General features: G+C 52.5%; 7 protein-coding genes across 7 annotated transcripts; 3 read left to right on the forward strand and 4 right to left on the reverse strand.

Moving 5' to 3' along the window:
• Positions 1-459: 459 nt before the first annotated feature.
• Positions 460-2,909, reverse strand: HMPREF1120_02860 (uncharacterized protein). The gene has a single exon (XM_009156908.1). The coding sequence runs from the start codon at positions 2,111-2,113 to the stop codon at positions 1,094-1,096; it is 1,020 nt and encodes a 339-aa protein (XP_009155156.1). The 5' UTR covers positions 2,114-2,909; the 3' UTR covers positions 460-1,093.
• Positions 2,910-4,433: 1,524 nt separating this feature from the next.
• HMPREF1120_02861 (uncharacterized protein) lies at positions 4,434-5,466 on the reverse strand (the record flags this gene model as incomplete). The annotated part of the gene is made up of 3 exons (XM_009156909.1): positions 4,434-4,621; positions 4,679-4,918; positions 4,992-5,466. 3 exons carry the CDS (start codon positions 5,464-5,466, stop codon positions 4,434-4,436), a joined length of 903 nt encoding a protein of 300 aa, XP_009155157.1.
• Positions 5,467-6,922: 1,456 nt separating this feature from the next.
• Positions 6,923-8,755, reverse strand: HMPREF1120_02862 (phytoene dehydrogenase; the record flags this gene model as incomplete). Its single annotated transcript, XM_009156910.1, has 4 exons — positions 6,923-7,647; positions 7,697-7,980; positions 8,038-8,668; positions 8,725-8,755. 4 exons carry the CDS (start codon positions 8,753-8,755, stop codon positions 6,923-6,925), a joined length of 1,671 nt encoding a protein of 556 aa, XP_009155158.1.
• Positions 8,756-9,187: 432 nt separating this feature from the next.
• Positions 9,188-11,215, reverse strand: HMPREF1120_02863 (phytoene synthase; the record flags this gene model as incomplete). The annotated part of the gene is made up of 5 exons (XM_009156911.1): positions 9,188-10,723; positions 10,776-10,861; positions 10,917-10,948; positions 11,001-11,126; positions 11,196-11,215. The coding sequence occupies 5 exons, from the start codon at positions 11,213-11,215 to the stop codon at positions 9,188-9,190; spliced, it is 1,800 nt and encodes a 599-aa protein (XP_009155159.1).
• Positions 11,216-12,393: 1,178 nt separating this feature from the next.
• On the forward strand, positions 12,394-14,538 carry HMPREF1120_02864 (carotenoid cleavage dioxygenase; the record flags this gene model as incomplete). The annotated part of the gene is made up of 1 exon (XM_009156912.1): positions 12,394-14,538. The coding sequence occupies one exon, from the start codon at positions 12,394-12,396 to the stop codon at positions 14,536-14,538; it is 2,145 nt and encodes a 714-aa protein (XP_009155160.1).
• Positions 14,539-15,417: 879 nt separating this feature from the next.
• Positions 15,418-16,998, forward strand: HMPREF1120_02865 (fumarate reductase flavoprotein subunit; the record flags this gene model as incomplete). The annotated part of the gene is made up of 1 exon (XM_009156913.1): positions 15,418-16,998. One exon carries the CDS (start codon positions 15,418-15,420, stop codon positions 16,996-16,998), a length of 1,581 nt encoding a protein of 526 aa, XP_009155161.1.
• A 2,916-nt stretch (positions 16,999-19,914) lies between these two features.
• Positions 19,915-23,849, forward strand: HMPREF1120_02866 (Ca2+-transporting ATPase; the record flags this gene model as incomplete). Its single annotated transcript, XM_009156914.1, has 3 exons — positions 19,915-19,962; positions 20,042-20,938; positions 20,997-23,849. The coding sequence occupies 3 exons, from the start codon at positions 19,915-19,917 to the stop codon at positions 23,847-23,849; spliced, it is 3,798 nt and encodes a 1,265-aa protein (XP_009155162.1).
• Positions 23,850-23,886: the final 37 nt, after the last annotated feature.

The raw sequence follows: 23,886 nt of genomic DNA on the forward strand, positions 1-23,886 counted from the left end.
AATGTACACACCAACCACCAACTACTGCAAAACTCGAATCAGCACCACCACGGGCAGCAAAGGCAGGTCTGTGTAATTATTATTTGGACGGAACGCACTGCAGCACATTACGTTGCCAATCATGTGGTAAGTGGCGCCCAAATCTGCCAGTGCACGTCAAAGCTGAATTGTCAACCGACGTCCGTCCGTTTGACAGCAGTCACTGACGGGCCGAATGAAATTACGCCATTTCATTTCCATTTCCATTTCCATCCGGATGGGAGAGTCAGGTGTATACGTGTGTGGTGTCCTCGTCGTGTACTGCCAGTGTAGCGGTGACGCTACCATAAAGCGACTTGTTTGCACTGAACTGCGATTTTTGAGGGTACAAAAAAGTACACCAGCTCTTTACACCTAACCAGAATTACTGGTACTATGGACTTGCCATGTTTGCAAAAAATACCGGGACTCCAAAATAAATGGGATCGATTTTGTTTGATTTGATAGTATTGACGTTGATGTATAGAAAGGGACGAACTAAGTAGTCATCATATCAGTCGTTCAAGGGCTGGGGGGTATATAGCCAAAATAAAAAAAGAAAATCACACCAACACTCCTTGCTTGGCTCTCTATACTCACGCTCCCTCAGCTCAAGCTCGCGGGAGCAGCGCGGAACAGAACAGACAAGCGAACGATGATGATGTCTGTCCGCTCGTCATGAACCCTTTCCCAAAGAACTGATCTGCTGTCCATCGCACGGCCGACAATGCCAGACTAGCTCGCAAGAAGCTCTCTCCTCTTCAGCTGTGAGTGACATCGAGTCACTCACTGGCGCCCCAGGCGACGGCCATATTCCGTTCTTCTCACAAAAAAAGTAGACCGAGTACGCAAAAAGACCAACCGGCTGCGGCTGATGTAAAAATGTACCTCGAGTCGTAAACCCTCCTATTCAAACTCAACTCTCGCAGAGATGAAGTAGAAAATAAAAATGATCGTCTCGGGCCGACATAAACTGGCTGCTGTTGCTCGCCGAGGATGATTGATCCAGTCAAGAATGAAGAAAAGAAAACTTCAAGAAGTCTTGATAGGCGAAGAAGCTGTGCTCCGCCCGTCTTCATAATGAACCCCAGATCATGGCGCTGAGGCCGGCAAGGGCCGCGACGGCCAAATTGATCTCTTGAGCGCTGGCGGCTCCCGTAGCTTGCGCGATGGATGGCGCAGCTGAGGTCTCAGATGAAACGGATGACGAGGAAGCTGGGGTCAGAGTAGTCTTGTTGAACGAGGAGCTGCTGCTCTCCGTGACGGTCGAAGTCACGTTCCACCCCGTAGGCTGGAACGAGGATGTGGTGCTGGTCGTGGTGACGTTGGTGTTGGCATGGGCAAATGCATAAGTGAGAGTCTTGGTCACTGTGAGAGTGGTCGAGTAAGATGATGTGACGGTGATGGTGGCGTCGGAGGATTCTTGGGCCAGAACGGCTGGCGTCGACAGCAGCGCGATGGCCGCAATCGCAGAAGTGAAGCGCATGTTGGCTGTCGAGGTTCTTGATCGCTCAAGGTAGTCTAGCGAAGGATAGCTTTGCAAAATGTTGGACGCGATGTCCAGTGAGCGACGTCTAATCGATACTATTTCGTTTCGAATATCGGCCGGTCGTTGTTGGTATGACGGCAAGTCAAGAATGTTATGGCGCGCACAGCGGTATGAGCGAGCACTGCTCGAATGGAGAATGAACGGAGGACTGAGAGGGAGCTCAGCGAACTCGTGCGACTGCGATCTCGCGACGATGAGAGACAAAAAGTAAGGTAGGTGGTCAAGGCATGGAAAGGAAGAGCAGGGAAGAGGCGCAAGTATGTATATGTGGCGCCGGCCGGGGAAAAGCGAAAGTCTCTGATGGGCGCAAGTTGCAAGCTTGGGGCAATATTGACGATAGTGGAGCGCTGGCCCGGCAGCAAATAATGAATGGGACCTGGTCACATTGACCAGCAGATTGCGTAGTAGTAAATGGCCATGAAGCAGCGAAGCAAAGTTGGGCCAGCGACGGCGGCGCGGCGACGAGGTCGAATTGACCAAGCAGCGGTTGATCTGTTTGGGTCCCCTCGGGGCATCCGTTGAACGTGGACCTGACCGACCGCCCATCAAGACGGGGACCTTGACGGGGCTAAGGTCCTGTCACTTTCACTGTCCCTGGCCTGTCCTCCACGACTGACCAATGTCAATCCTGCCAAATTTCCCGACTCCCGGCTAAGGTCGCGCGGCCGTCCAGGCCGAACTTCTAGTGCGGCGGCGGCGTCAGGAACGCGCGAAACTCATTGGAAACTTGGTCCCGGTCGCAAAAATTTGATGCTCCAGTGTTGCAAATGCGCTCGGCCGCTGATTCGTCCAAGATGACCAGCCTGGAAGTTGGGAAAGCAACCATTTTCGCGGGCCCTGGCAGAGATGGAGCGTTCGCCAGACTCTAACGCTGTACCTGTTTGCCTTGACTGGTTCGCCATCTTTGGGCTCTTTTTTCGCTGGCCCGGGTGATATACCGGCGCATTCAGATTTTGCCTACTCAAACCCTTTGGTAACCGCCGGTGTCACTGTGCCAATTCAACCAGAGCTGGCCAGATGCTGCGTTCTCTTGGCCGCAGTGGTTTGAATGCTTCTGGCGACTTCGGCATGTCCAGCACTGCATTGCTTTTCAGATCTTGACGTTTCCGCCCGAAAAAAATTATCGACATCGACAGGTCTCGTGCTCGTCAGCGGCAAGCACCCAACCGCGGCGGTTTGACGGCATGCCGTAGGACAAGCTACGGTTTTTGAGATATGTCACTCCAGTACGCAGGGGGGGTAACAGTAGTTGTCGGTCTCACACGGTGGAAGTAGTACTGCACATTGTAGGTGCGATGCAGAGCTTGATGATTCTGGCCACCGCATGGTATGTACATTGTACAGTAGTACTGCGATGCAGGTACTTACAGTAGCAAAGTAACTATCATCGATAGTTTCTGGGGCCACGCGGTGGAGACAGACAGCCGGACGGGTGGATTCCGGTGATAGTCGGCGGCGTTGTGCGAATAGCTCTTTTCCCTCTTTTCACTTTTGCCGCCAGACAGCCAGTCCAAGTGGAGAGGGCTATCTCGTCTTTGACGACCTGTTCATATTGGGTGATTTGAAGCTGATGAGGAGGCACCGAAGAGATTGAAAATTGCGCGTCTGCTCTGCGAAAAAAAAAATTGGGGTCAGAGGCGAAGAAAGGCAACGCACTTCAGGGACTTGCTTCCGCTTCCACGATCAGTACAGTGTTGGAGGACTGCTGTGGCGCAGTTCTGGAAAGGAAAAGAAAAGATACCAGGTATATGTTGTATGATTCGAGAATTGTCCGAAACTGCAGTCGTTCACCGCTTTACAGCACGTCGCTGCAGTCTTTGAACTGGGGTACTAGTAGTAGTGCTAGCACACCATAACTCTCACATTGCCCTGGCGACAAGCTATCTCAGACACCTGTACCTACCGTATCTACACATCGACTCCATCTGTTCTAGAAGCACCGTAGTCGACCAGGTCCACTACTACTCCTGCCTGTCCGGAGTATACTGTATGCTCGTGCGCCCGTCGCTCACGGACCAGGCACGCATGCATTGCATCTTTTATGTGATTCTGGAATGTTACCACTCGAGCTTGAACCACCAGTTCACCCAGGACTGGATACTCTGATAAGATACACTACATGACATTGTGGATGTTTACTGTAATTAGGTGGAGACACAATCTCATTTTTATCGAAGGGTACACTGCAAACGTTAGCCTGATAACCGACATACGGTAACGAACCCGCTATGTAGTCTGTACGGAGTGAAACTTTGCGATTATTCAATAATGAATATATTATATTAAGCTATATCAAAAGACACAACATGACTCGATCTATCAGGGGTATTGAAGTGTGTCTGCGACGCAAGGATTGACAAGGGAGGGTATCTGTAGCTAGATGAGGTACTGATGGTGACAACCAGGTCAGGTATTAAGAATATGTTGGTATGTATGTGCGTCATTCATCGCGATCGTCATCGTGATAATTGTGAGAAATTGGTGGTCGATGAGGCCGGGTCTCAGGGTGTCTGTGCCTTTCAAAAGCCAGGCCAGGCCCGCCGGCATCCAATTCGACATGTGTCCGTCGAGGACAAGTATTAATGATTAGTGTAGGTTGCAGTGGTATATCGGGGGTATCGTAGGCTGGGGTCGCGTGAATTTCTTTCGCTGCTGGATCTGAAAATGAGAGTCGCTGTCGCTGTCGCACTAACGAAGTAGGGACAAGGAAGAAACGAGGAGTTCTGATAAGAGAACAGACCCCTTTTCTTCCTTGTCGAAATTGGTGGCGTGCCAGTACCACCTCGGCTATTCGGCTGCCCTAGGGATCTTGATAAAGTTCCCCAAGGTGCAAGACTAAGCCGGTTTGTAGGTGGTCGAATTCGGCTTACACGGCGGTGGAAGTGGTGGTCCCAGCCGCAGTGGGAGCAGCAACCGGCTCGCCGACGGCAGGACCAGCAGTGTGCTTCTCGCCTAGACCAGCGCCGGGAGCGACTCTGCCGTCACGGAAGTGAAGGCCCAAACGGGCGAAGTCGAGGTTCCGGAGTCCGAACAGGAACAGGGCGGCGAAAACAGCTGTGAGCACATGTCAGTACGAGATCAAGACAACACAAGCAGCAATCAAAAACTTACGTTTGGCAAGAATGTCAAGGACACCATACGAGATAGCCTCCGAGTCCGGCGGGATGATGTTGCCGCCTTCGCTGACACCCCAGACGACCGGGTACACCAGCCAAATGAGCATGAGCCAGCTGCTGCACAGGGTGTAGTTGCGGAGAACATCCTGGCCCACGGCACGGGCATAGACGCGACCTTCCCAGACGACTGAGAAGGCGACGAACAAGAAAGCGACACATCCGAAAGTGTAGAAGCCTAGAAACAAAAACTGTTAGTATATGCTTGATACGACCTACTGTCACTTTTGTGGAAAGATGATGGTACGTACCCCACTTGTAGGTGCTCTTGACGAGGGCGCCGACGAGACCCATGATGACCATGACTTCCGACATGAACAAGACATAGAGAATGGTCGGGGTCGGGAGGCCGCTGACCAGTAGCAGCGTCGTCAACAGCAATGGGGCGGTAATGAAGTATTCAATGTATCGAACGTAGAAGATCTGGCGCATGATGCCGGCCACTTCAGGGTCACTGCGGCGGAACTCGGTCTGGATGGCGGTCCATCCCAGGTTCGAACCTTGACAGAAGTACGAGATGGCGGAGACGAGCAGGATCGAGGCAAAGAGATAGTGGAACAGCCGGTTCGGGCGGGCTCTCTTGAACGACAGGCCCATGACAATGAGCATCGAGAAGGCCATCACTGCCGAAACAGTGAAGTACCAGTCGCTACCGCGGGTGGTAATGTGGTTGTTGGTAGTGACGGTGTTGGTAAAGCCATTGATATCAAGAGCTTGATTACCCATTTTTGCTTCTTTGGGGAGTTTGATTCGGATTGAGAGTTATGAGAGCTGAGTTGGACGAGGCGTGAGCGTGGATGGTGTTGGTACAGTGGTACTGCTCCTGCGAACGCCGAGGGGTATCGTAGAACGATGCTTGCAAAGCTGATTGACTGCTGGCAAACAGTCCCGGAACAGGACGAGTTTAATATAGGATCCCGGTCACACAAGCAAACGCATTCGTGACGTCGTCAGATGGAAGATGAAGATGCAGGGAAAAGCGGTATGTGCCTCGTCGCCGCGACTCTCCGCCCTGTGCAGAAGCTTGCAGAACCTACTGTGTTCGTTGCCAATGCCGGGACACCCGTTCGGGCTCTCATTGAGTGGAAAAGACATAGCTTTGAACCGAACCATAGCTTCCGCCAGACTCCCTGGCGGAGCATGTCACCTGCCCTGTCATAAGGGCGACAAGGCTCTGAGCATTGGTTTGTACTTCCGGATACAGTTGATGTCACTGGTCACCGAAGCCAATGCGATGCCCGAAAAGCTATCGCCGGACATCAAAGACTTGAAACAAGTCGGTGACTGGCCCAAACAAGCTGCCCTGCAGAAGGACTGTTCCACAGGCTGGACAGGATGAACTGGTTAAGGCTGGCCCGATGCAATGTGGTGGTCTGAGATTCGTGCGTCTCTTCTGCAGTGGAGCCCGGCCGTTAGGGATTTTCCATGATTTTCCATAGGGCCGGACGTGGCCGGACGGCTTCGTGTCAAAACTTTTTTAGTACTCACGAGAGCGCAACGGGTAGTCGTTTGATGATAATTCACTCATGTGTCCAGATGGGGAATCGATGACTGACTCGTTCTTTGGCCGGGGAATGCCATGGACGATTGTATCAGTGGCAAACCAGACATGGTTGCGAGCACAGCTGCCGGTGAAAGGTCCCGGCATTGGACGGAAGCTGTGCGACGGTTGGACCGCAAACGACCTGTCGCAGACCGCATCTCCCTCCTCGTGACCACAAAGGTGACCTCTACTGCAAGTTCTGCAGTTTCCGGTCATGGCGTTCTTTCGGCAAAAGACTCTGATGCCAGAAGTGGGTGGGAAAGGTGTGAAGGTCTCCAGGCCTTGTCGGTCGACGTCGCGAAATGGTTTGCGGATATTCACTTCCGGCTTCCGGGCGTTTCCAAGCGATCGACAAATGGGGAGAAGATGAGCTCGAGCTGATCATCACTGATACTGATTACTGGCATGTGCAGTAGTACAACGTAGTTCGAGCAACGTTATAAGCCATCACAATAGTGAGACTACAATATAATTTGCTGTGCTGCAGAGCACCGCTGCATCAAACACCCCTACAATTTAGTCCACCAACAGCCAGCTTAGTAATCAACAAAATAGTAATCAACAGATCATCCGAGTGCATGCATGTGATTTCTGACCATCCTATAGCCATTACGGGTTCTATATCCCCCGAAACAAAGTCTATCTAAGCGCCAGCAGATATAATATCACTGCCAGGGCAAAAACGAGCAGATACATAACGCGCGCAAGGTCCAGAGGGGTCTTCCCCCGCTGATCAAGCTCGCTAACTATTCTCCTTTTGTGACCGCCCTCCGACCAGGGTTTGGTCATGCCCAGATCGTCCAGGATTTGCCCAGTGGTGAGTTTGCTGCCAGCAAGGACGATCGGCACACCTGTTCCTGGATGAGTACTGGCTCCAACAAAGTAAAGGTCCCTGAACTCGGTGTGTTTTGTGCCCGGTCTGAAACTGAGGACATTGAAGAAAGAATGGCTCAGACCTAGGATTGCGCCTTTGTCGAGATTGAAACTCTCCTTCCACGATGCTGGCGTGTTGATGATTTCATGCTTCACATGAGACAGGAGATCTGCTCCGGTGCGCAGACGAACTGTCTCAAAGACAGCGGTCCTGGCTTTAGAAACCATCGCTTCCCAATCTTGGGCGTTTTGCGGATCGAGACCGCGATCGGCCTTGCCTTCCAGTAGATGACCGCAAGGTACCAGAACAACAACACTGTCTCGGCCAGCTGGGGCAGCGCTGGGGTCGACCCGAGAAGGTACATTGACATAGAACGAAGGCTCCTTGGGGATCTGTTGCCGCTTGAAGATGTCATCGAAACTGTCCTTGTAGTCCTCTGCTAGGAAGACATTATGTGTATGGAGTTCGGGAATGATTGTGTCCATGGACCCTTGCTTCGTCAGTCTGGCTATCCTTTCCGCCGCTGGATCTAGACTCACAATAGAAAGAGATACTCGAGCAGGACGCCGGCTTGCTCGAAAGTGCAGAAGCTCTCGGAGATGGTGGCAGTAGGTGGTTGTATGCGTAGACGAGATCAGCGTTGACAAGAACAATGTCGGCATTGACGATTTCACCACTGGCTAGCGTCACTCCCGATGCCCGCTTTGAATGTCTGTCAATGTTGACGTGTGAAACGGGCGTTGCAAGCCTATATTCCACACCTAGGCGCTCGCCAACCTTCACAAGAGCATCGAGAACTTTGTGAAAGCCGCCTTTGGGATACCTTTGAATAGCCTTGGTCAGTGACCCGGCGGAAGGAACAGGTCCTGCAGGAACTCACCATATCCCCTCAGCCAATTCGGTGTACTGGAGAAGACTGTATGTTCCGGGAGCGTCGAACGGGCTCATGCCCATGTACATGCTGCCAAAGGTAAAAGCGCGTCTCAACCGCTCCGTCTTGAAGTATTGTGCTGCACGATTCCATATGCTGTCGAACGGATGAAGGGCCAACAGATAAGGCAGGAAACTCGGCCTGACCATCGCCAGCATGTTGGAGAAATTCTTCTTCAACACATGAGTAACACTAGCCTCGTAGTGAACATGCGCCTCTCTCATCCACGCCAGGTATTGCTCAAAGCCCTCCTTGCCTTCCCAGCGTTCGATCGTCTTCTTCATTTTCGCCGTATCCGTAGATAACTCGATGCATTCGCCGTCTCTGAACCATACATTGTAGTTTGGCTCACATTTGAACAATTCCACACCTTCCTCTTCGAGCGAGGTGTCGAGGTCGGCAAACGTTTCTCGAAAGAGGTCGGGAAGAAGGAGAAGCGATGGGCCTTGGTCAAATCGGTAGCCATCATCATGGATCAAGCTGCAACGACCGCCCGTGAATTCATTCTTCTCGAGCACGGTCACTCTGAAGCCTGCTTTGGCCAGGCGAGCTGCGCTGGCGATGCCACCGGCACCGGCGCCTTGAGAATTCCAGTCAGAGTCACTGCATGCAATGGGCAAGCATACATGGTCTTACCTATTATCACGACGCTCTTCGGCTTGCTCATTGCTCCTCAGATCTGCAACTGATCAAGATTATATGCCCGTCCCAGACGGACGGCCTCGGAGGCCTCACATGGTTAATATGGTGCAGTGGTTTGTAAAAGTCGATGACAACATGACTTTTTAGTGATAGATGGCCATCTTGGCTGGTGGCGCCCCTTTCAGCCCAGCCCAGACCTCGACATGTGCATTCCCATTGACGCTGAGATTCCCAACAGCGACAGGAAAAATGGTCATAAAGTGGTGCACAATAGTGGCAGACAATTGTAGTATATTTATTTATTATTGGCATGGAGGTTTCCTTATGCAAATCATCCCCACATCTTGTACCGACAAGCGACAAGCGGCAGGGGCCGTGAGGGGAGTAGTGAGTGCCCGACTTGAACTATTTGAAATCCCGACGTAAATTCTATGTCAACAACAACGACAAAAAGCCATCAGGCTGACCCTCTCCATCCAGCCATCGTCCTCCAGCCCACCCATATCCTTCTCAATTTGGGTACACTTGCTCTCCCTTTCTTCCCCCCACCGGCGAAATCCAGAGGTTTGCCTTCCTCAAGTCGTTCCCGCAACATCCTTCCAATCTCCATGTAGCTCTCTACCGCAACGCGTATCCCACCTCGTGCGTATTGAGGAAGCTCCTCAATTGCGTCCCGATTTGTACCATATATAGAGAAGGCAATGTCCAAGATTCGCTTGCGATAGTGGGCCACTTCCTTGTCACGCACTTCGGGGGAAGAGGCCGATGACTTGTCGAACCATTCATTAGGGATGTAGCACCTCCCAGATAGAGCGTCGGTATCAACGTCTCGCACAATGTTGACATACTGCAAGGCTCTTCCCATATCTGACCCAGCTGCGACACACCTGCGCTTTGTGTCTTCGTCTGTGGGCCTGTCGGGATCGTGTTGGTAGACGAGACTCAAGCAAAGCTCCCCAATAGTGGCTGCCACACATGATGCATATCGTTCAAGATCTGCAAAGGTTTGTACAGGCGGATCCTCTTTCGAACCCTTTGTGAAGAACCGCTGATCCATCCGGAAGCCATCCAGGAGCGAGTATAATGGTTGTGACGGTAACTTGTCTGTGGGCAGCAGCCTCAGGACAGATTGGGCCTCGACAGGAAAAGGGACAAGCGCTTGCTCGAATGCTTCCCGGTCAGACTTGGTGGAGTAAGCGGTGTCAAGGAAATGGGAAAAGCGCCCCACCCAACTGGATGCCTCTTCCGCGGATGGGGCGTCGTCAATCAAGTCGTCCGCGACTCTGCAAAATGCGTAGAGCAAGATCAGATCTATCCTCAGGCGCCCAGGAAACACTCCAGATGCCAGGTAGAAAGACCGGCTTTTCCGCGCCAGGACAGTCAAGGAATTTTGGAGTCCCTGTATTCGTCCAGTGTCATACTTGGAGGTGGACAGGAAAAGACCTTTCAACAAAAGTACGGGTGACGGCGTGCCCGGCACGGTGGGAAAAAAGGCCGGAAAGGCGTCTAAGACTGCAACGGCGTTGTCATACGCAGTTAAGCCCCAGACTATCAGTGTGTTTGTGACCAGGAAGAACACAGCTTCTTCGAGATCCAGATGCGGCCAGAGCTGAATGCCAAGCTTCGTATCCGATTCAATACACCAAGTGCCTCTGCGCAATGCGAGAGTATCAATGACCCAAAGGTAAAGAGTCGGGAGCATTATAGGCAGCCATGTCTTGGACCGCGGCAAGGTGAGGAGCAGCTGGTAAGCAAAGGTCCAGAGCATCAATAACACCGGAACGGCCCAAACGAGAATCAACTTCATGTATGTGCCCGTAACGTGGCCTCTACCTAGAAGCAAAGGGGTTACCCAGCATAGGCCGAGGGTCACTTGACCAGCACGTTTCCATTGCCTCAAGCGCCTGCCGAGAGGATCTTGAAGGTCATTTTCGTTGTGCAAGTAGGTAGCGGTGACCACCGATTTGCTCAGTAAAATCTGCAGGCATGTGGTCTGTTGCAACGTGAGAAAAAGGTGTTCACAGACGGGTCAAGGGCAAACTAACAATGTATGTCTGAATTACGAAGAAGAACAACTCTTCAGCTGGGATGTCGAACAATTTCGGTCCCAAGATGACTTCCGGAGGATAAGCTGGAAGGAGTCAGCTGATTAGCTCAATGGCCATTGAAAAAGGGTCCGAGCATACTCCAAACTCCAGTTCTAATGAGATACGAATCCCTAGAGACGGACCTCAGTACCAGCAAAATTGAGAGAGGCTTTTTCGGCGTACCATGGAATCGTATATGTAACGGCCACGGTCAGCAGAAAACAGATCTTGAAGACATCTCGTCGCGTGAAGAGAGGCGCAAGGACTGTGGTCAGAGCTATGGCTGGGGGAATTGTGTATATGAGATGACTGTTCGAGTAAATAAATGTGTAAGTACAATGTTGAGTAGAGACATCTCAAGATACGGGCCGGACATACACTTTCGCATAGTCGTACATCGATGCAGAGGTGACCGGAGGCCCTTCCTGGCTGATAGAACGCGGACTGAACACACACTTGAGCACTGATGGATCAACACGGGATTGTTGTAGTAGCCATATAGCAGTAAATATCCGAGCACCAGTCAGCCGAGCAATGGAGGAATGTGAGAATCGTGCAACGCTTCAGAGAAACAGCTAGCAATGCGAAAGTTTGGGACAGGCTCGTGCAGGGTAGAGAGAGCAGGCTTTTGATGGGCCCTCGGAAGAGCGGTTGCATGGATGTCATGACGCGAACTAAATATGCTAAGATAGCAATTTCGCCCCAGGGATTGGGGACATCAAGCCACAAGCGAGCATCATGATGTTGATACTAAGACCAGTAGTATTGTGGTACATCTGGCAGCATGCAGAAAGTGGAAGGCGGTTGGAAGGCTGGCGAGGCTGTTGGGCACATCAGACTCTCTCAAAAAGGAGTCGCGAGGCGTTGCTCGGCTAACATGCTGTTTAGGCCGCTTCATGACGCCATAGACTTTATATCTCGGTCCCGGTGTCGGAATACCTTCTGAATTTGTGATGCAAGCATCATCGCTTCTTGTCTGGCGTGTTCAAGTTCTCTGCGTCTCCGTACAATGTACCGCTACTACTCCAACGCAGATGCTGTACACGTCCACTCAACCGACGCGGTACGGTACTTCCACCATCCTCCGGCTGCGATTGGCATAAACCTGAACACCAGTAGGGTAGTCATTCGCAATCATGGTACAAGCTTTCTCCGCTCCGGCAGGACTTCGAGCTGCGTTCCCCTGCCAGTGTGGTGGTGTAATGCCTACATCATGAGACGTGTTGGACGAACAACCTGCTTCTTCAACCTCGACATGTGAGTTATCATTTCTTTGAGGCTGTTTTGCATCCGTGGAACCCCGTCCGGACAGGCTCGTGTCTGTTAAGGTACTGACTGACCTCCGGTACACCTCCCCCGTCACCTCTGTTCCGATGCTTGTCCGGTGCTCCTCGGAGATTATAGCCAACTGCATTATCGCTTTCAAGAGCATGACTACTATGGAATTTGCGACCATCAACGGCATTTTTCATAGCCTTCTCCTGCTTCGTTCTTCTTAATCGTTGGCGCCCTCTGTCTACATGTATCCCTCTGTCCTTGTGGAAGAAAGAATACTCAATATACCACGTCCTTCGTAATGTCCTTTACCAATCCTCGAAAACGCAAGAGAAGCCACCCGCACCCATATCTCAGCGGAAATTTCGCTCCTGTACGGCACAGCCAGCCTTTGACGCCTTGCAAGTACTCGGGCACCATACCAGAAGAGCTCTATGGGGGCGAGTATGTGCGCAATGGAGGCAATCCTGTATCAAACGAGGACCTGGGTAGAGATGCCCACTGGTTTGACGGCGACGGAATGCTCAGCGGCGTTGCCTTTACAAGAACTCACGACGGAGTACAGCCGGAGTTTGTCAATCAATATGTGCTTACCGATGTGTTTCTGTCGAGCATTTCCTCCCACCACCTCCACGCTCCAATCCTACCGAGCATAGCTACACTCGTGGACCCCCTTTCATCATTGTACCGAATCGTTCTTCTCGTTTTCCGAACCATATTTCTTGTAATTCTCTCGCGCCTATCGGGATCTGGTCGAGCCATCAAGAAAATCAGTGTGGCAAACACAGGAATCGTGTTCCACGATGGGCGGGCACTGGCAACTTGCGAGTCCGGCCCGCCAATGCGCATTGCTCTACCTGGACTTGAGACTGTTGGCTGGTACAACGGCAGAAAAGCCGAGGGCGAATACGGCGTTGGCGACGAGGGTCCCGAATTGGGAGGTAAAGGCCTGCTAGGCTTCATGAAGGAATGGACGACTGCACATCCTCGCATCGATCCTACGACCAAAGAGCTGATACTGTTCCATTCGACTTTTATACCGCCATATGTCCACTATTCTATCATTCCCGCGACTCACTCTCCGGCAGTCTTACCTCAGACACCGCTCGAGCAACCTAGAAGGCTTCTCAACGTCTCTGTCCCGGGCATAGCATCAGCCAAAATGATGCATGATTTTGGGGTATCATTGAACCACACCGTGATCATGGATCTTCCACTGTCACTAGATCCGTTGAATCTCATCAAGAATTTACCTGTGGTCGCGTACGACGCTTGCGGCAGGTCCCGCTTTGGCGTTTTCCCACGATATGTGCCCCAACAGGTTCGGTGGTTTGAGACGGATGCATGTTGCATCTTCCACACGGCAAACACATGGGACGAACAAGTAATCAACAAAGATACGGGAGAGGTCAAGATCACAGCTGTCAACATGCTCGCATGTCGACTGACGTCTGCTTCACTTGTTTTCGCCGCCGGCGACGTTGCCCTACCTGAGACTGGCGGAAGTGAAGAAGACGACCAGTGCCGTCTGTATTACTACCAATTTTGCCTTGATGGCAACAGCATCAAGTACCAGTTTGCCCTGAGCGCCATCTCGTTTGAGTTTCCTAGTACACGGGACGACCGATCCATGTCCGAGTCCAAGTACATTTACGGTTGTTCGAGCTTCGAGGGCTCCTTTGGCGCGGCGCTTGGGCGAGCCGTCAAAATCGACTGCCTTGTGAAGATTAATGCTGCAGAGCTGATCCAACGAGGCAAGCAAGATCCGACCATACACCCTGTCACCGGATGCGTGGACCAGCGAACTATCGAGGAGGTCTGTGGCCCAGACAAGAACCCTAACGATCCAATTTCCATCTTCCGCATGCCGCAGGGATGGTATGCCCAGGAACCACGGTTTGTTCCAAGGAGACGGCGGAGCCGCCGACGGCATGAGGCCACCGATCCAGAAAAGTCACACCTCCAACAACAAGAACAATCACGGGGACAAACCGACCAAGGCGCTGAAGATAAAGACGAAGATGAAGACGACGGCTGGCTCTTGACCTACGTGTTTGACGAGTCACAGCTCGACGCCCATGGCGAATGTCGCCCAGACGCCACGAGTGAACTATGGATCATTGACGCGAAGGACATGACCACCGTTGTTGGCCGCGTCCATCTACCCCGGAGAGTCAGTTACGGCCTCCACGGCGGCTTTTTCTCCGAAGACCAGGTCAAGTCACAACGGCCTGTGGAGACCATCAAAGGGATCAAGGACCGGACGGTATCGCTGAAACAGCAGCAGCAGGAGCAGCACCAGGAGCAGCACCAACAACAACACCAAGATCTACATCAATGCAAGCCTCGACGAGATGGTCGTTTTCGTCGTTGGGACAATTATAATGATCCAGGCTGGTGGCCGTGGCTCGCTATGCGCGACGCACTTGAGAGACTTGTAGGCTGAGGAAGAAGAAGAAGAAGCCAAGGAGGACGTCGTCAACTACAGGGTTGATCTGTAACCGACAAATAAGTGACAGCCTCATTTCATATAGCTCACGTACTAGCAGGTTTGGCCCCGCTGTGAACTTGGAAGTTTAGCCGGCTAGCAAGATAATACATATATGCCGAGTTTGAAAGTGTACAAAAATCCGGGAACCAGGAACCACAGCTGCATACCAGTAGTCAATCTCTATAATTTATATTGATTCCAAGCTTGTTTTTTTCAGCTCGGGGTGGTTTCGTTGCCGACGGGATCACCCGCCACCAGCTCCGGCCGTCGGATCGGTTGAGCTTGTTGAGCTTGTTTTCTTTTCTCCAACTTGAACTCCATTTCTTTTGCAGATCGCCGCCATCTCATCGCTTTTTATTGCGTGGTCCGAGCCTTGATGCCGAATTGATACGTTCTCCAATCTTTATTATTACACCCGAATGCGGAGTGAGGCTGCAGTACCTGGTAGGTCGGCAATGCGCGTCGGGGCGAGTAGTACATGACAACTTCGACATGACCTAGGTATGTACGATGTCACTCCTATATCACTGCTGTTGTTGCTGTGCACAGTCCATCTCCGGTGGGATTCTGGGACTCAGCTGTAACATGAAATCAAATATATATCAGGTGAAATAGGTTTGTTTGATATTTTGATTGTTTGATCGGTACGCGGCAGCATAGCCTGTGAGTTGTGAGTTCGGATATTGTTCTCCAGTCCCAAGAGCAGCGGTCCGGGCGATCTTGCCATATCTCGAAGGCACAACTTCATTCCCCACTCCCGCGACTTGGAAACTGTTGTACCCTCTCCACCGATCTCTACCGTGAGGTCTCAGCCAACGCGGGACAAGAAACAAAATGGCACTACCATCCTCGTGTAGTGTCCTGGTAGTCGGCAGCGGCAACGCCGGGTTCACGGCGGCCGTGGCGGCGAAACAGGCGGGTGCCGAAGAAGTGGTTCTCATCGACAAGTGTCCGGAGGACTGGGCCGGAGGAAACAGCTACTTCACGGCCGGGGCGTATCGCACAGTTCACGGCGGGGAGGAGGACCTGCTACCGCTAGTGAACAACGTGGACGAAGCCACCGCCAAACGAATCGACATGGAACCCTACACGAAGCAAGACTTTGCCAACGACATGCACCGGGTATGCGGAGGGCGAGCGGACCCGAGACTCGCTAAAGTGCTGATCGACGATTCCAACTCGACGATCAAATGGCTGAAAGACCAGGGGATCCGATTCCAGCTGTCGTTCAACAGGCAGGCGTACGAGGTAGATGGACGACTTAAGTTCTGGGGAGGAGTGGCACTCAAAACGCAGGATGGCGGCAAAGGGCTGATCGCCGACCACCAGGCCAACGCTGGTCGACACGGCGTGGCTGTATTCTACTCGACGGCGCTGGAACGATTACTCACAAACAGTGATACTGGCGCCGTGGAAGGTGTTGTTGTTCGCAGTGGCAGCAACCAAACAGAGACAACAATCCGGGCGGGCGCCGTAATCCTGGCCGCCGGCGGGTTCGAGTCCAATCCACGCATGCGGGCGCAGATGCTCGGACCGGGGTGGGATCTCGCCAAAGTGCGCGGCACGCCATACAATACCGGCGAAGTTCTAGAAATGACAATCCGCGACGTGCACGCCAGTGCCGTGGGCCACTGGTCCGGATGCCACTCAGTGGCATGGGACGCCGACGCGCCCTCCCATTCAGGCGACCGCGAGGCTTCCAACGAGTTCACCAAATCAGGATACCCGCTGGGTCTGATGGTGAACACCCAGGGGCACCGGTTCGTCGACGAAGGCGTCGACCTGCGCAACTACACGTATGCGAAATTCGGCCGTGCCATCCTCATGCAGCCGCAACAGCGCGCCTTTCAAATCTGGGATCAGCGTACCATCCCCTGGCTGCGCGCCGAGGAGTATCGCCCTGAACGGGTAAGACAGATCATGGCCGATTCCATCCCCGAGCTGGCGGACAAATTGTGCAACGAAGTCGAGTTCGGTCTTGACCCTAGTTCTCGCCAGACCTTTATCGATACCATTGCTCGGTATAATAGGGCCGTGGGGGCGTTTCAGGCAGAAAACCCAGGCAAGAAATGGGACCCGTCTGTTCGTGATGGAAATTCCACGCAGTCGAGTCAGGGCCAGTTGGAATTGCCAAAGTCGAACTGGGCCCTTCCGCTCGATCAACCTCCCTTCATGGCTGTACTGGTTACGTGCGGCATTACTTTTACTTTTGGCGGTCTTGCTGTCAACCCGGACACGGCGCAGGTGTTGTCTGCTATCACTGACAAGGAGATCCCCGGCCTCTTTTGCTGTGGTGAGATGCTCGGTGGTTTGTTCTATGAAAATTATCCTGGTGGCAGCGGCTTGACGTCCGGTGCTGTCTTTGGTCGCAGGGCTGGTGCCGCAGCGGCGAGGGCGGCTGCCAAAGTGTCCTGAAGGTGGTGGGGCGCGTTCGGTACCCAGGTAACTAGCTAGTTACTCAGCCTTGCTTGGCTGTTTATCTTGCGGTTGTCGGAACGAGATGCTTTGGAGGGGTTGGGAGGAAGCAATTGTTCTTCTCCTCATGCCCTCAAGGAACAGGGAAAGGTACTGGGCCATTCTACCTTCTGGACTGACCACGAAGTCTAGGTAGATTTCTGAGCTCTCTGATAAGAGCGGATAGGATGTTGACATTGTAGTTTACCGCGGTGTTGTACACACAAACCGAAAAAGAAATGCAGATCAGGTCGCTATAATGTAAGTGACGGCTTGAGAACAGCTTGAGGCTGCAGTGAGTTGTGGAGTGCATTCTTGAACAGGGGCACATCCTGGAAACTTGAGCAACAATGCTGCGGAGCTAGAGAAATGATAGTGAGAAGCAGAGCAGCGCCCTTGTGGTGTTTGGAACAGGAAATTCGGTTGTTTTCTGGCGTTGCTTGACCGGAAGCACAGCCGGAATATGTAGTACCTAGTACATTGTCCGTAGAGTCCAGGTGGGTCTAGAATGCCGACGTCCGCAAGTGCATAAGCCATCTTCAAATATGGAACATCAAGCGCCTGAGTCGAACCACCCTGTCGAAGCACGCTTTGCTCCATGCGGACTCCTCTGGCGCCCATTGATGCAGAAGCGCAGGCTTTGCATATCTGATGCTCAACGCGGTTCTGTGCGTCAGATCTGATGGGCTGTATGGTTGTATCTTAACGCTGACAAGGCATTGCCACCTTCCTCCCTGGAGTCACTCCCAAGGTTGACACACATTCCCACTTCTTTCAAACTCCGGGGGACGATCAAGAAGTGCGGGCAGTGCTAGTTCGTTGCATTCGCCTACAGCCACGACTTCGTCTTCGGCTTACCTTTGGATTCTGAAGCAAAATCAGAGCCCCAGCCACGGACAGTGAGCGGTCCCAACAATCTCTCTGGCAAGAACCAATGCTGAACGAGGGATTCCAAGCGTAGGCAGCTCGCCAGACGTCATGGGGTGCTCGCATACCGAGAGGCCAGCCACCTCGAGTGATGGGTGTACTGCCTCGAACCCGCCTTCTTATCTGAGACTGCATGTTGCCCCTATACGGTCAAGCAGACCGATGATACGACTTGTGGCCCTCTTTGATTAGACCTTGCGGCTTACCATCTCGATCCCCTGCCAATGTATAGCCCTATCCGGCTGTGCTAGACATTCTTCACCATGGCCCAGTCGCGTCTCGGGGACACAGGTATTCCATACAGGCGGTCGGATGGAAGAGTGCCACGTTCGCCGTCTGCAACTGTGGATATGTAACGAGGCGGAGCATAGCTCGCGGACGAAGGCAAAGACGCAACCGTCTTGTGGACGGACGTTCCAACTGCCATAGCCTGTGGGTAGGACTGTGCAGTATCGACACGGGTGACAGGGACAAGAAACTTCTTAGCGCCAAATAGACAAGAGTCCAGCACCGAGTTGATCGGCGTCTGGCCAGATCGAGCAAAAGGAATGCCAAGATCCGAGTCTTGCTGGACACAGCCTCCAAATCCTCGGCGGTCCCTTGGATCAGAGGCAAGTGAGCCCGACGATGCGGGTAGGCAGCAGGCGAAACTCACAGAGCAAATGAGGATCTGAGTGCGAAACAGATCCCAGCTGAGAATGAAATGCGAGATGTGCTGGACGGGGATGCTTGAAGTTGGACGATCTGAGCCAATCGATAATCCACAGTAAAAGCTCCGCCACAACGAGTGGCAAGGCTGGATCCAGTCACGTGATGATATCTGTGGCTGAACACTTCTGTGGCGGTGGTGGAGTCTGTGGCTGAAGCGACAAATTCACCAGACAACAGAAAGTCAAAGCAGAATGTGGATGTTCTCCCATTTCACAACCCAAATCACCGCGCTCATCTTGCGCTTGGATGCTGTTGCGGCTTGCGTGATCAACATTATTCGAGCGGCCTCTCCGTCGTAATGTGTACGACACTTGCATGATGCTGTATGGGTGGATGCCATATCCTTTGGCTCAGCAGAAGACCGTAAACCCTATCACCCTGCTACCATCCTCCAGCTGTCTGGGCGGGGACGAGACCAAGAGTTTCAGGTCAACAACAGGAAGCCAAGAGCGACGTTCCGTTTGGCCAAGACTGTTGCCAGACTTCGGCGAATCTTCTTGTCGCGGTGACATCTTGGAAGCCATCCTCGATAGTGTGCTGGACGCTGAAGGCTGGTGACACATGGCGATAACTGATCCAACAAGAAAGCAATACAATAATATCATCAAGGCGGTCGACGTGGTGCCGCTGACGCCTGTGGTAGGTATTTAATGTGTAAGTGGCTACTGCTCCTTGGCTGCCCCTTTTCAGGAGCCAGATAATCCTCCCCATGGTACGGTATGTGTGAACAACAGGGTGTAGCTGGAGGACCTACTGGACCTCTTCTCTAAGTTCACCTCTCAACGGGAACCTCAACCGTTCATATCTGGAACTGAAGCGCCTACTCTAACTCTCCAGGATCGGGCTATGTGCATCCATGCGTATCTGCGAGCCAAGTCGGCGCGCTTGGCCCAGTTTGGGACTATCTTGCACAGCCTCCTTTGCCCAGAGACGCCTCCACCTTCAGACGCCTTGTACCCCATATTGATGTCCGGCGATATAGACTATCTAGGCTCTTCGCACTGTTAGAGGCAAGATCATGGCTCCGTTATGTTCGCCCCTCCTCGCATTCATATTTCTTTCATGATTCTGTTGTGGTTGTTATTCGACATCAAAGATTCCTACTTCGAGCTATCTGCTCAAAAGGTCGCACAGAGAATCAGGCAAGGCTGACTGGGGCTATGTTCAATTCCTAACGGCTCCAACAAAAGAACCTGGACGCCTTCAGGATCTCTTACACCGGTCTCATCCATTCGAACCATGGCGGGCCAAAATCCATTGACGCCTAAAATCACACTTGATACATCAGTAAGTGTTGGTCTATAACATGCTTGGGAGTTATAGATTTCGCGGCGGGTTGGGACTCAAACTGACGTGACTGTCGCAGAATATCTCCGATTACCCTGAAGAATCACCTTCGCCTACCTCCCGGCCAACAGGTTATAGGATAGGACAGAGTATGCCCACACCTCCCCAGACGGCGGTAGATGAAGGGTCATATTTATCTCCAACGACTCCTGATCGCAAATATGCGTTCGACGGTTCGACACTGAATTCCAGGTCTGGGTCAATACAGTCGGACGACGCTGCGACACGAATCCGATCGAATTCGGGAATTTCGGCAACTTCTTCTGCCACCTACTACTCGAAATCTAGCCTTGAATATGAACCTCCCGAGGAGGCGTTGAAACCCGACCATGGCAACGAGAAAGACTTCCAGGTCACGAATAACCCTTTTGCATTCTCGCCTGGCCAGCTCAACAAGCTATTGAACCCTAAATCGCTATCTGCGTTTAAAGCTCTCGGAGGGCTAAGGGGCCTAGAGAAAGGCCTTCGAACCAACATTACAGCTGGCCTATCCGTTGACGAGATGCAAGTTGACGGGCAAGTATCATTTGAGGAAGCTGTATCAGCTGAGACAGAGAAAGTGTTCTCAGATGTTGTTTTAAACCAGAGGACATCACCGGTTGCAGCCGAAGCGACACCCGCGAAAGATCACTTTGTGGATCGACTCCGCGTTTTTGGAGACAACCGTCTTCCTGAACGGAAGCCCGCCGGGATACTTGTGCTTATATGGAGGGCTTATTGCGACAAGATTCTCATTCTCCTTACTATCGCTGCCGTCATTTCTTTGGCTCTCGGTATTTATGAGAGCGTCTCTGGAGAGTCGGGGGTCGACTGGGTTGAAGGCGTCGCAATTTGTGTCGCCATTATTATCGTTGTGACTGTTGGTGCGGCGAACGACTGGCAAAAGGAAAGACAATTTGTCAAACTCAACAAGCGGGTAAGTTCTGCATCTTTCGTGGCCGTTTCAGCGTCTTTCATCTAACAACTATGCGCAGAAAGATGACCGGGAAGTCAAAGTTATTCGGTCTGGCAAGTCCATCCAAATATCGGTCCACGACATCACTGTAGGGGATGTCTTGCACCTCGAACCGGGCGACGCTATTCCTGCTGATGGGGTTTTCATCTCCGGACATGGCGTCAAATGCGACGAGTCTTCCGCAACCGGAGAATCAGATCAAATGAAGAAGACTCCTGGCGACGAAGTCTGGCAGCGGATTCAAGACGGCACTGCTACCGCGAAACTGGATCCCTTTATCATCAGCGGGTCTAAAGTCCTCGAAGGTGTTGGAACGTACCTCGTGACCAGCGTTGGCAAGAACAGCTCATACGGCAAGATTCTGATGAGCTTGCAGACCGAGAATGAGCCAACACCGCTACAGGTCAAGCTCGGCAGGCTTGCCAACTGGATTGGTGGACTTGGCTCATCCGCCGCTGGTCTTCTCTTCATGATCCTGCTGATCAAGTTCCTGGCCCATTTGCCTGGTGATTCACGACCTAGCGCCGCTAAGGCACAAGAGTTCCTGGACATTTTGATTGTCGCCATCACCGTTATCGTGGTCGCCGTCCCTGAGGGTTTGCCATTGGCGGTAACTTTGGCCCTCGCTTTCGCCACTACAAGGATGTTGAAAGAGAACAATCTCGTCCGGGTGCTTCGTGCTTGTGAGACCATGGGCAATGCGACCACCATCTGTTCGGACAAGACTGGCACACTCACCCAAAACAAAATGACCGTGGTTGCAGGAACCGTGGGCCCTTATGAAAGGTTTGCCTCGACTCGCACGGAACAAAATTTGGGCGCGACTCCCACCGCAACCATGTTGGGAAGACTCAGTGCCGAAGTCAAGGAGTTGCTTCGACTTTCCGTCAGCCTTAACAGCACTGCTTTCGAGGGCGAGGAGAAGGGCGTCCCGACTTTCATTGGATCCAAGACTGAGGTGGCACTTCTCACGCTTGCGAATGACCACCTTGGCCTGGACAATCTCGCAGCCGAACGGTCGAGCTACAAAGTCAAACAACTCATTCCCTTTGATTCCTCAAGAAAATGCATGGGTATCGTCGTCAAGGTCAATGGGGGCTACCGTCTACTTGTCAAGGGTGCAGCCGAACTCATGCTTGCACGAGCTACCAAGGCCATCTCTAACATCTATGAAAAGCATTATGACGTGGTTGACTTATTAGAAGAGGACAAGGAAGCCATCAGCAGGACCATCGAAGACTACGCCCAGCACTCGCTTCGAACAATTGGCATGTTGTACAAGGACTATACACAATGGCCCCCTGAGGGCGCCAAGGTTCTGGAGGAAGACCCCAAAGCGGCCGATTTCGAAGACATTTTCCACGAAATGGTCTGGATAGGCGTCGTCGGTATCCATGACCCACTCAGAGAAGGCGTGGTTGAGGCAGTGGCACAGTGCCAACGGTCCGGAGTCGTCGTTCGCATGGTTACCGGCGACAACGTGACGACCGCCCGAGCCATTGCTAAGGACTGTGGCATCCTTCGTGAGGAAGAAGATTGTATCGTCATGGAAGGCCCCAAGTTTCGGCAGCTCACGCCCGATGCTATGGATGGGATTCTGCCAAAGCTGCGTGTCTTGGCTCGATCATCCCCCGAAGATAAACGCATCCTCGTCGGTCGGCTGAAGCATTTGGGCGAGACGGTGGCAGTGACTGGTGACGGCACAAACGACGGACCTGCCCTGAAACTGGCCGATGTTGGCTTCAGCATGGGCATCGCCGGTACCGAAGTCGCGAAGGAAGCTTCTTCTATCATCTTGCTCGACGACAACTTTTCCTCTATCATCACCGCGCTCATGTGGGGACGTGCCGTCAATGATGCGGTGAAGAAATTCCTACAGTTCCAGATCACCGTCAACATTACGGCTGTCGTGTTAACTTTTGTCTCTGCTGTGTCCAACGACGAAAACCACTCAGTGCTTACCGCCGTGCAGCTGCTCTGGGTCAATCTCATCATGGACACATTGGCCGCCCTGGCTCTGGCCACCGATGCCCCGACCAAGAAGATCCTTGACCGTCCACCGCAGCCGAAATCGGAGCCTCTCATTACGATCAACATGTGGAAGATGATCACCGGCCAGGCGATCTACCAACTCGTGGTTACCTTTGTGTTGTACTTTGCCGGCATGTTCATCTTCAGTTACAACGAAAGCCAACGTACAGAGTTGAACACCATTGTTTTCAACTCGTTTGTGTGGATGCAGATATTCAATCAAGTCAACAATCGACGATTGGACAACAAGTTCAACATCTTTGAAGGCATCCATCGTAACTACTGGTTTATTGGCATCAACTGCATCATGGTTGGCGGTCAGGTCATGATTGTTTTTATCGGCGGCAAAGCTTTCAGCATCACACGTCTCGACGGCGCTCAGTGGGCCATCTCACTGCTCACCGCTCTGCCTTGTTTGCTCTGGGGCGTGCTGGTAAGATGTTTTCCGGACAAGTGGTTTGGAGTCGTCTTCAATGGTGCGGTCGGTGGCGTGGCAATTGTGCTCCGGCCGATTTGGAGAGGTCTTCGCTTCATCTTTCACCCTGTCGCGCAGATGGTTCGGGCCATAGCGCGCTTTTCCGGACGTACGATGCGCAGAATCAGTGGTAAGTCGGCTAGCGAAGAGAAGGAAGAAGAAGGTGAACACATTCACATCGACGATGATAAGGGGCGCACGTCAACCAGAAGAGCCGGCGAGAAAGCGCCTGCAGTTGATGAAGAGACCGGGATATCCTCAGAGCCAGTGTCCGAACTCAAGCCTCCGCAGAACAATGGCAGCGCAAGCAGCAATGCTTTGGGCAACATACCGATCCCCTCCGTGGCGGTTACGGGACCTACCTGAATTGCCATTGGGTCTGGACATGTAACACTCAAGAATG

The sequence above is a fragment of the Exophiala dermatitidis genome (assembly GCF_000230625.1).
Source record: "Exophiala dermatitidis NIH/UT8656 unplaced genomic scaffold supercont1.2, whole genome shotgun sequence".
Lineage (NCBI taxonomy): Eukaryota > Fungi > Ascomycota > Eurotiomycetes > Chaetothyriales > Herpotrichiellaceae > Exophiala > Exophiala dermatitidis.